Source organism: Poromitra crassiceps, assembly GCF_964638095.1.
Source record: "Poromitra crassiceps genome assembly, contig: HAP1_SCAFFOLD_662, whole genome shotgun sequence".
Lineage (NCBI taxonomy): Eukaryota > Metazoa > Chordata > Actinopteri > Beryciformes > Melamphaidae > Poromitra > Poromitra crassiceps.
Genome location: NW_028151746.1, coordinates 1 through 12,500, shown reverse-complemented (window position 1 = coordinate 12,500; position 12,500 = coordinate 1). Strand labels below are relative to the sequence as shown.

The 12,500-nt window shown below is 48.5% G+C and overlaps 1 protein-coding gene across 1 annotated transcript in view; it reads right to left on the bottom strand.

Moving 5' to 3' along the window:
* Positions 1 to 8,002, bottom strand: part of LOC310771128 (ephrin type-A receptor 7-like) — a gene marked incomplete at both ends in the record, with an annotated part of 79,467 nt that extends 71,465 nt beyond the window's left edge. Inside the window, 4 exons of the mRNA XM_083663792.1 lie at positions 4,808 to 4,963; positions 5,046 to 5,215; positions 7,383 to 7,394; positions 7,898 to 8,002. Of these exons, the coding sequence (XP_083519918.1) occupies positions 4,808 to 4,963; positions 5,046 to 5,215; positions 7,383 to 7,394; positions 7,898 to 8,002 (443 nt within the window). The remainder of the gene's footprint in view (positions 1 to 4,807; positions 4,964 to 5,045; positions 5,216 to 7,382; positions 7,395 to 7,897) is intronic.
* Positions 8,003 to 12,500: the final 4,498 nt, after the last annotated feature.

Sequence of the window (12,500 nt, the reverse complement as noted above, 5' to 3'; positions counted from 1 at the left end):
ATTTCATCAAAGGTAAGCTCAAGTAACGTTAACGGGGTATTTTAATCATTATTGTAACGTTACTTGAGCTTACCTTTGAGGAAATGTTGGCTGCAAAGACGTGTGTACAAACGGCTGAACAAACACTGCGTGAGAAACTAGTCGACTTGGCTGGCAGCGAATGAACAAGTTTGTTTTTTGACCGCCAGGTGGGCGTTCCCGGCAGCACGTAACGCCCCTTGAAAGCTATGAATAGGTCAGGGATACTCAACTTGCTTTGCCACTTTGTGAAATGATAGAAGGCGAGGGGCCAGTTAATAAACAAACAATATCCATTTTTCTGTAGCGGATTGTAGGTTTTTGGGGTGTCAGACGGAGTTTAGGCTGACAACGCACACCCGATAGTTAGTTAGGTTAAGTTAGTTAGGTTAAGTACATACATAAGTGCCTGGGTAGCGAGCAGATGGCGGTATTTGACAATTTAGCAGCTAAATCATAGATTATTGAAAGATATTCCTTATTCCAGACTGAAATGCTATAACAGAAGTATTGGCCAGAATGACATGAACATTTATTGGACACTTATTCAGCGGGTATCTTGCATGTTGCGTTCAGGTGCACTGTAAAAAAAAATAAAAAAATAATTTTTTTTTTTTTTTGGTCAACATCTTTTTGTGGCGGTCAAAATCCTTTTGTGGCGGCCCGCCACAAATTCCTTTATGTATGGGAAACACTGGTGTTTGTGTGCGTGTGTGTTAGTCTATTAAGGATAGAGGGATGAGAGATCGATTTGACAGATGGATGAATGATGGAGTGATGAAATCCATGGATGATAGAGGTGAGAGGAAGTGGGGGAGGAGACATGTTACAGGACGGTGGGTAGAGGGTGAGAGAGTTCAAAGACAAGTGGGGTGAGGAAGGTATGTTGGGGGGCAAAGAGACGGGATGGAAGAGGTAGAGAAACGGGGGGTTCAGTGGAGGAGGGGGGTAATGGATGGGAGAAGCCTGGAGGGGATAGAAAGGTGAAGCAGAACAGAGGGAGAGAGAGTGGGGTGATGGAGGGGAGAGGGGGAGGAGGGGATGGAAAGGTGAAGCAGAACAGAGGGAGAGAGAGTGGGGTGATGGAGGGGAGAGGGGGAGGAGGGGATGGAAAGGTGAAGCAGAACAGAGGGAGAGAGAGTGGGGTGATGGAGGGGAGAGGGGGAGGAGGGGATGGAAAGGTGAAGCAGAACAGGGGGAGAGAGAGTGGGGTGATGGAGGGGAGAGGGGGAGGAGGGGATGGAAAGGTGAAGCAGAACAGAGGGAGAGAGAGTGGGGTGATGGAGGGGAGAGGGGGAGGAGGAGTGGATGGAGAGAGAGTGGGGTGATGGAGGGGAGAAGCGAGGAGGGGATGGAAAGGTGAAGCAGAACAGAGGGAGAGAGAGTGGGGTGATGGAGGGGAGAGGGGGAGGAGGGGATGGAGAGGGGGAGGAGAACAGGGGGAGAGAGAGTGGGGTGATGGAGGGGAGAGGGGGAGGAGGAGGGGATGGAGAGAGAGTGGGGTGATGGAGGGGAGAGGGGGAGGAGGAGGGGATGGAGAGAGAGTGGGGTGATCATGCATCATGTGTGAGGAGGAGACAGGGAGAGTGGAGTGTGGATAAGAGAGATAAAGGTCAAGAGGTCAAGAGAGAAAATGGCCGTGATGACGGGACACATGACGGGTGTGTCATATTTAGAGGTGAAATTGAAAGGGGGAGTGGTTTGGTAGGGGTCAATGTTAAGGGGAAAATCCACCCTAAAACACAACTGAGTGGTGTATCACCTCGAGGATCTGATTGTATATCGTTTTTTTTTTAATATTTCATCCATATTTCTCTTGTGGAGTATGCACAATCAAGTCCATATAAATCTGTCAGCTATTTGTCCATCAAGGTCAGAATTGACCTTTAAAGAAAAACTGGTTTCATCATTTTGTAGTCCAGGGTTTGAAAAGTGGATATATTATTGTCACTTTGACGCTGGACACTTGTGAACACGATGAACTCTCACTCAATACAAGAAAACTAAACTTCAACATTTTGTGATGTCATCCAAATGTAGCTTTATTTGATCGTATGGCGGATCATGTATATATATATGAAGGACATATATATATACATATATATATATATGATCCGCTATATATGATATGATATATATATGATCCACGATACGATCAAATAAAGCTACATATATATATATATATATATATATATATATATATATATATATATATATATATATATACACGCTTTTGTTTACTTCAAAGCGATATATATACATATATATATATATATATATATATATACACACATACATACATACATGTACATACATACATACATACATATATATACATATATACATATATATATATATGTATATATATATATATATATATATATATATACACATACATGCATACAGTACATACATACATACATACATATATATATATATATATATATATATATATGTATATATATATATATATATATATATATATATATATATATATATACAGTATGTATATATATCGCTTTGAAGTAAACAAAAGCTGCATACACAAGTGTCACAAAATACATAGTGATTGGTTTGGTCTTTGGCGTATTATAGCAGCGTTATGGCTAAAGATCTTCTCCACCTACTGACGAAAAACAAAGTTCACGTTGGAAAGGATTGTTGGGGTTGGCTTGCCGTGTCATCAGGCCACGCCTCTCTCTCTACTTCCTGGCCTATCATCATCAGCCCCGGACTCTGCTTGCTGAAAGGAAGTACCCACCCCTTTGTCAGCGGAGCAGCACCGCAATATTTGTCTTTATTAAACTGCTCAGAGACGATAGAAATGAGACATCTGACTTGTTGTTTTAGGGTGGATTTCTTTTTGTCTTTTAAAGGGATACAGATACCAGACAGGGCTGGAAGGTGAAGGAGAGGTGAAGGGGGGGTCACATGAGACATGCAAGGCTGACGAGGAGAGCTGGAGATGGGCTGATGATGGGGTTAGATGGAGAGGGAAGAGAGGAGGGGGGGGGGGGGGGGGGGTCAGAGGGAGGGCCAATGAGACGAGAGAGAGAGGGGGGGGGGGGGTCAGAGGGAGGGCCAATGAGACGAGAGAGAGAGGGGGGGGGGGGTCAGAGGGAGGGCCAATGAGACGAGAGAGAGAGGGGGGGGGTCAGAGGGAGGGCCAATGAGATGAGAGAGAGAGGAGGGGGGTCAGAGGGAGGGCCAATGAGACGAGAGAGAGGGGGGGGGGGGTCAGAGGGAGGGCCAATGAGACGAGAGAGAGGGGGGGGGGGTAATGATGGAGGGATAGAGGGTGAAGGACAGGTAGATGATGGAGGTAAAGAAGTGATCCGAGAAGGATGAATAGACGAGTGGCATTAGAGAAGATGTATGAAAGGCAGAATGAACGAGCGAGATGATGATTGGCTTATAGATATGATATATGATTTAGGGATTTAAAAAGTAACATCTCTCCCTTCCGTCTTATTGCTTGTGTTTTTGCTTTTCGGATACGTTTGGTTTTAATGAGTTATTTGACGATATAAATAGAGGTGATTGACAGCTGTGACAGCCACTCTCAAACCTCCGTCGAGGGGGCTCAGCCCCATTCTACTGCGCAGACTCGGGTCCCAAATGATGTCACAGGCAAGATGGCCGCTCGCGGAGACAAGATATTTTGGCTTCACTTTTGCATAACGGTATAGATGAGAAGCATCGTCCATATATTATACAGTCAATGGTCAGACTAAGTAGTCATTTTAACGTCACTTAATTGGGCTCTGGTCATTCTTGTGATGGCTTGTTGTTATTTGCATTTATTTTTATAGACAAAAATGATCAATCGATCAACTGTATCGTCAAACAATTGTGTGCCTGTCAGTGTGTAGTAGAGAGAGACGTTGATCACTAGGGCTTGGTTAAAAAAATCGATATATCGATATTGAATCGATATTCATGTGAAGGAACAAGTATCGATACATAAATCCCAGTATCGATCTTTTAAAATGCATTTTTTTTTTTTTAAACATAGGCTATAATATTATAGGCTGTGTGTGGTACTGTAGTTAAAACATAGTTTCAAGTTGACTTTTATTTATATGTTTGTAGTTGAAACAAAAACATAAATACTGTAGGCTACATGTGCATTGTGCATGCACCATGAGCCAGATGTACAGACCTCAAATCTGTTTGCACTAGAATGTTTGTGAACTGGAAATGTTCATGAGCTGTATTTCATTTCATTTTATTTTATTTACAAAGCATTTATACTTTATGAAACACTGTTTACAACATGCTGCTGTTCAATGATTCTGTTGTATAGCGTAAATCTAAATTTGTTTGGCTTCTCACAGAAGACTGTAAAGAAAGAGACAGAAGACTGTCAAGAAAGATAAGATGTTGAATGACTATGTTGGTCATGTTTAAATAAAAAAGAATTACATGATGTAACTGCTTGCTTTATGGTCATTTCTTAATGTAAATATTAATATTTTTTAATAATGCACCAGGTTAGAGGGTTCCTTGTACAATTTACAGCATTAGTTCTTTGAGAATCTCTTCCATTATCAAAGCAAAACTGGTATTGTAACTAAAATATCGATATCGAATCGTATCGTATCGTATGGGAAATCGTATCGACTTGGGACCTTGTGTATCGGAATCGTATCGTATCGGGAAGTCAGTGGCGATACCTAGCCCTATTGATCAATGAGTGCCAGCAGGTCAGAGGGTGAAAGTGACAGACACACAGACAGACAGACACACACACACAGACAGACAGACGTAAACATGCTAAAGTTCTTACGTGTGCAGGGTGCTGAGGGCGTGTCCAGGGGGGTTCTGAAGTGGTCCTCCTTGCACGCACACGCCACAGAGCCCTCCTCCTCCGAGACGCTGTTGGCCGGACAGGGAAAGCACTCCTGCTGTCTGGAGGACATCTTGTAGGAGCTGACGGGACACGCTGGAGACACAGAGAGACACGACATCAGAGGACACGCTGGAGACACAGAGAGACACGACATCAGAGGACACGCTGGAGACACAGAGAGACACGACATCAGAGGACACGCTGGAGACACAGAGAGACACGACATCAGAGGACACGCTGGAGACACAGAGAGACACGACATCAGAGGACACGCTGGAGACACAGAGAGACACGACATCAGAGGACACGCTGGAGACACAGAGAGACACGACATCAGAGGACACGCTGGAGACACAGAGAGACACGACATCAGAGGACACGCTGGAGACACAGAGAGACACGACATCAGAGGACACGCTGGGACAGAGGAGACACAGAAGCCGTTTTCACACATGCGCTTTATAGCGGGAAATGACCAGAAAGCGGTGTAATGCCTTCATGTGTGAAAGTTGTTTTCCGGTATAAGCGCGACCCCGTCATCGCGGACATTTCACCAGTTCGGAGGTTGTCATAAGAGCGGTATGTCTGCTTCATGTGTGGGCGTGCCGATTTCCCCCCCTCCCCTCTCTGCTCGCTCTCTGGCCAGTCCTTCAGTCTGCAGCAGCAGCCCAACACACAGGACACAGCGAAAATGGCATTGGCTTGTTCTAGTCTGAAACGCTTGTAGACAAAGCAAATGCACAAAGTGAAATGTGGAAGTATTTTGCTTACGTTGCTGACAGCGAAGGCAAGCCCAGACACATCAAACGAAGCCAGTCTGTAAAAAGTGCTTCAACGCGACGCAGGTGAACGGATAAACATCGAACCAGCCAGGCTATTTCTCTCCGACGAGGATCCCAACTTCTTCAACGATTTCAGTTCAAAGACTGGTTAGCGAATGTGAAGGATACAACATACATGCCCTCTTAAGTCAAACGAGTGTGATTTATTGTGTGACAAGCAAACTTATTTCACCATCGGAGTTTTGCCGACCCCCAAAATAAGGAGGATTCCCCATCCAAGTGCACACGTCACTCCCCACCCGCTCTGCAGTGCCCCCCCCCCCCCCCCCCCCTCCCCCCGACCCCCCTCAAATACAGGTACTTTTGCTGCTATTTTCACACATGTGAGCCCTCAGGTGTGAAGGGACATTCCGGGAAATAGCCAGTCTTGATTTACAGGTAATTTCCCTGTCTGTATGTGTGAAAACAGCTAGAGAGACACTACATCAGAGGACACGCTGGGACAGAGGAGACACAGAGAGACACTACATCAGAGGACACGCTGGGACAGAGGAGACACAGAGAGACACTACATCAGATCATGTTGGAAAGCATTTGATTTGACGTCATTCATTCTGTCTGCTTCTGTCTGACTTCTTTCCTTTCTTTCCTGTGTGTTTGCACCAGTAAGAGTCCAACACCACCATGTCAAACGGATGGTGGAAAATCCACAGATTCCACTCGACGAACAAAACTCTCTGAACTAACTGCAGCAGCCAAAGAAAAACACTTACTAGCGCGGCGGGCGGTGGCAACAGGGTACTTTGAAACAGGTAATATGTGTTTCTCAGCAGGGGGGAAGAAACCCCGTTGAGAACCATGTGTGGGAGAGTTCTGCGCCGGGAATAAACACAATATACAGTCAGATATATCTTGGGCACAAAAGACGTTCTCAAAACCGGTGAGATATGATTTGCACAGAGAAAGGGGTGAAATAAAATAAAATAAACTCTCTCAGACATCTCAATAGGATAAAGTCATTAATGCACTTTGATGGCTCTTTTCAAAAGCCATCTCAAGTCATTTGATATCATTTCAGTGGAGTATTACTCGCGCTCGGTGCATAACGGCATTTGAAAGGCGTTGACGTCCCCTCACATTGTGTCAGGAGTAAACTAAGGAGGGACGTCCCCTCACATTGTGTCAGGAGTAAACTAAGGAGGGACGTCCCCTCACATTGTGTCAGGAGTAAACTAAGGAGGGACGTCCCCTCACATTGTGTCAGGAGTAAACTAAGGAGGGACGTCCCCTCACATTGTGTCAGGAGTAAACTAAGGAGGGACGTCCCCTCACATTGTGTCAGGAGTAAACTAAGGAGGGACGTCCCCTCACATTGTGTCAGGAGTAAACTAAGGAGGGACGTCCCCTCACATTGTGTCAGGAGTAAACTAAGGAGGGACGTCCCCTCACATTGTGTCAGGAGTAAACTAAGGAGGGACGTCCCCTCACATTGTGTCAGGAGTAAACTAAGGAGGGACGTCCCCTCACATTGTGTCAGGAGTAAACTAAGGAGGGACGTCCCCTCACATTGTGTCAGGAGTAAACTAAGGAGGGACGTCCCCTCACATTGTGTCAGGAGTAAACTAAGGAGGGACGGAGAGAAGAGAGAAGGAGGTTAGAGGAGATGGAGGACAGGTGAACAAAGAGAGAGCAGAGAAGGAGGTGGGGAGCGTCTGATAAGCAGCACTCACGACCCCCTACAGCTAGGCACCGCACACAAGAGTACACAGCACACCACAAAGAGCCATCAGTGCATGCGTGACAATATGCAACACACGCACGCACGCATGCACGCACACACACACGCACGAACACACACACGCACGCACGAACACACACACACACACACACACACACACACACACACACAGGGGGAATAAAACAGGTTATTTTACACTCTCTCTCTCTCTCTCTCTCTCTCTCTCTCTCTCTCTGCGGTTTCATTTTCCGCTTGCTGTGGTTTTGGAGCGGCCGATAATGGCTGTGAAATCAGGCTAGCGGCTAAGCTAGCTAGCGGCTAAGCTAGCGAGCGCCGCGCGGCTCTCCTCTCTTCTGAGACTCTATTCTTAACAGCGGGGCCTACATTAGCTGCTCTCCCCCCCCTCTCTCTCTCTCTCGCTCTCTCTGCCTCCCTCTATTCTCTCCATCTCTCTCCGTGGATCTCCCCCCTCTCCCCCCTTCTCGTGTTATTCCCTCCCCGATCTACCTCGCCTCCTCTCCCCCGCGCCGCCATGGAGAACACATAAGCACCACTCTCAGGCCGCCTCGTCCCTGGGGTTCGTTCCCCAGGCCTGAGTGGCTACGTGGGGCTCTGAGGAAGAGACAATAAGAGGCCATGGGTCTCGCTGGGTCACAGTGGAATACAGTGGATTATGCAGAGAGAGAGAGAGAGAGAGGCGGGCGAGTCGGGCGTGTACGCGCACACGAAGAACGCACGACACAAAATGTCTTTGGGCGAGATGCTGGCACAATATGAGTGACAGGGTCTCTGCTTTTGTGCGGGTGTGTTTGTGCGTGTGGCGTGTGTGTGTGTGTGTGTGTGTGTGTGGGTGTGCGGGTGTGTTTGTGCGTGTGGCGTGTGTGTGTGTGTGTGTGTGTGTGTGTGTGTGTGTGTGTGTGTGTGTGTGTGTGTGTGTGTGTGTGTGCGGGTGTGTTTGTGCGTGTGGCGGGTGTGTGTGTGTGTGTGTGTGTGTGTGTGTGTGTGCCCCCGCGTACAATGTGGCCGTGGGTTTGATGTGTGTGAGTGAGCGGTGCATCAGAGGCTGGAGAAGCTTGTAATGGACTTTGTAATGTCTGTCATTACACACAGAGAGAAGCCTCTCGCTTTCAGCTCACAGCACAGCCAAGCATGGAGACAGAACAGAAACAGAAACACACACGCACAGTCACACACACACACACACACACACACACGGGCACGCACACACACACACACACACACACACACACACACACACACACACACACGCCCTGTCTTCTTTGTTCCCGCCCGTGCTGCCACTTCCTCGCCGAGCCAAGAACATCAAGCGTGAACCAATCAAGGCGAAATTACGTAGTAGATCTACGAGAACAAGAAACATGCTCTCTCTCTACCTACCATGCTTCATTAAAAGCAGGCTCAGATTTTGAGGCCAGCCGCGATTCTGAGTTATCTCCCATTCAGCGGGGATACACGTTTTGCCAGAACACCTTGGAAATGTGTGCCTAATGATAGAGACAATATGCACAGGCCAGATAACAGAAGAAGCTGGCGTCACTCGCTGAGCATCACTCTCTCTCTCTACAGCCAGGATGCTGAGCATCACTCTCTCTCTCTAACAGCCAGGATGCTGAGCATCACTCTCTCTACAGCCAGGATGCTGAGCATCACTCTCTCTCTCTACAGCCAGGATGCTGAGCATCACTCTCTCTCTCTAACAGCCAGGATGCTGAGCATCACTCTCTCTACAGCCAGGATGCTGAGCATCACTCTCTCTCTAACAGCCAGGATGCTGAGCATCACTCTCTCTACAGCCAGGATGCTGAGCATCACTCTCTCTCTAACAGCCAGGATGCTGAGCATCACTCTCTCTACAGCCAGGATGCTGAGCATCACTCTCTCTACAGCCAGGATGCTGAGCATCACTCTCTCTCTACAGCCAGGATGCTGAGCATCACTCTCTCTCTCTAACAGCCAGGATGCTGAGCATCACTCTCTCTCTCTACAGCCAGGATGCTGAGCATCACTCTCTCTACAGCCAGGATGCTGAGCATCACTCTCTCTCTCTACAGCCAGGATGCTGAGCATCACTCTCTCTACAGCCAGGATGCTGAGCATCACTCTCTCTCTCTACAGCCAGGATGCTGAGCATCACTCTCTCTCTCTCTAACAGCCAGGATGCTGAGCATCACTCTCTCTCTCTAACAGCCAGGATGCTGAGCATCACTCTCTCTACAGCCAGGATGCTGAGCATCACTCTCTCTACAGCCAGGATGCTGAGCATCACTCTCTCTACAGCCAGGATGCTGAGCATCACTCTCTCTCTGCAGCCAGGATGCTGAGCATCACTCTCTCTCTCTACAGCCAGGATGCTGAGCATCACTCTCTCTCTCTCTAACAGCCAGGATGCTGAGCATCACTCTCTCTCTAACAGCCAGGATGCTGAGCATCACTCTCTCTACAGCCAGGATGCTGAGCATCACTCTCTCTCTACAGCCAGGATGCTGAGCATCACTCTCTCTACAGCCAGGATGCTGAGCATCACTCTCTCTACAGCCAGGATGCTGAGCATCACTCTCTCCCTACAGCCAGGATGCATCACTCTCTCCGTACAGCCAGGATGCTGAGCATCACTCTCTCTCTGCAGCCAGGATGCTGAGCATCACTCTCTCTAACAGCCAGGATGCTGAGCATCACTCTCTCTCTACAGCCAGGATGCTGAGCATCACTCTCTCTCTACAGCCAGGATGCTGAGCATCACTCTCTCTAACAGCCAGGATGCTGAGCATCACTCTCTCTACAGCCAGGATGCTGAGCATCTCTCTCTCTACAGCCAGGATGCTGAGCATCTCTCTCTCTACAGCCAGGATGCTGAGCATCACTCTCTCTAACAGCCAGGATGCTGAGCATCACTCTCTCTAACAGCCAGGATGCTGAGCATCACTCTCTCTCTACAGCCAGGATGCTGAGCATCACTCTCTCTCTACAGCCAGGATGCTGAGCATCACTCTCTCTAACAGCCAGGATGCTGAGCATCACTCTCTCTCTCTACAGCCAGGATGCTGAGCATCACTCTCTCTCTACAGCCAGGATGCTGAGCATCACTCTCTCTACATCCAGGATGCTGAGCATCACTCTCTCTCTACAGCCAGGATGCTGAGCATCACTCTCTCTCTGCAGGATGCTGAGCATCACTCTCTCTCTGCATCCAGGATGCTGAGCATCACTCTCTCTCTCTACAGCCAGGATGCTGAGCATCACTCTCTCTCTACAGCCAGAGCTGAGCATCACTCTCTCTCTTCAGCCAGGATGCTGAGCATCACTCTCTCTCTACAGCCAGGATGCTGAGCATCACTCTCTCTCTACAGCCAGGATGCTGAGCATCACTCTCTCTAACAGCCAGGATGCTGAGCATCACTCTCTCTAACCAGCCAGGATGCTGAGCATCACTCTCTCTAACAGCCAGGATGCTGAGCATCACTCTCTCTACAGCCAGGATGCTGAGCATCACTCTCTCTCTACAGCCAGGATGCTGAGCATCACTCTCTCTCTACAGCCAGGATGATGAGCATCTCTCTCTCTCTCTACAGCCAGGATGCTGAGCATCACTCTCTCTCTCTACAGCCAGGATGCTGAGCATCACTCTCTCTCTCTACAGCCAGGATGCTGAGCATCACTCTCTCTCTACAGCCAGGATGTTGAGCATCACTCTCTCTCTCTACAGCCAGGATGCTGAGCATCACTCTCTCTAACAGCCAGGATGCTGAGCATCACTCTCTCTAACAGCCAGGATGTTGAGCATCACTCTCTCTACAGCCAGGATGCTGAGCATCACTCTCTCTACAGCCAGGATGTTGAGCATCACTCTCTCTAACAGCCAGGATGCTGAGCATCACTCTCTCTCTCTACAGCCAGGATGCTGAGCATCACTCTCTCTCTGCATCCAGGATGCTGAGCATCACTCTCTCTCTCTACAGCCAGGATGTGAAGCATCACTCTCTCTCTCTACAGCCAGGATGCTGAGCATCACTCTCTCTCTGCATCCAGGATGCTGAGCATCACTCTCTCTCTACAGCCAGGATGCTGAGCATCACTCTCTCTCTGCATCCAGGATGCTGAGCATCACTCTCTCTCTCTACAGCCAGGATGTTGAGCATCACTCTCTCTCTCTACAGCCAGGATGCTGAGCATCACTCTCTCTCTGCATCCAGGATGCTGGAGCATCACTCTCTCTCTCTACAGCCAGGATGCTGAGCATCACTCTCTCTCTACAGCCAGGATACTGAGCATCACTCTTTCTCTCTACAGCCAGGATGCTGAGCATCACTCTCTCTCTGCATCCAGGATGCTGAGCATCACTCTCTCTCTCTACAGCCAGGATGCTGAGCATCACTCTCTCTCTACAGCCAGGATCTGAGCATCACCTCTTCTCTCTACAGCCAGGATGCTGAGCATCACTCTCTCTCTGCATCCAGGATGCTGAGCATCACTCTCTCTCTCTACAGCCAGGATGCTGAGCATCACTCTCTCTCTACAGCCAGGATGCTGAGCATCACTCTCTCTCTCTACAGCCAGGATGCTGAGCATCACTCTCTCTCTACAGCCAGGATGCTGAGCATCACTCTCTCTACAGCCAGGATGCTGAGCATCACTCTCTCTCAACAGCCAGGATGCTGAGCATCACTCTCTCTACAGCCAGGATGCTGAGCATCACTCTCTCTAACAGCCAGGATGCTGAGCATCACTCTCTCTACAGCCAGGATGCTGAGCATCACTCTCTCTCTACAGCCAGGATGCTGAGCATCACTCTCTCTACAGCCAGGATGCTGAGCATCACTCTCTCTAACAGCCAGGATGCTGAGCATCACTCTCTCTACAGCCAGGATGCTGAGCATCACTCTCTCTAACAGCCAGGATGCTGAGCATCACTCTCTCTAACAGCCAGGATGCTGAGCATCACTCTCTCTAACAGCCAGATGCTGAGCATCACTCTCTCTAACAGCCAGGATGCTGGGCATCACTCTCTCTAACAGCCAGGATGCTGAGCATCACTCTCTCTAACAGCCAGGATGCTGAGCATCACTCTCTCTAACAGCCAGGATGCTGAGCA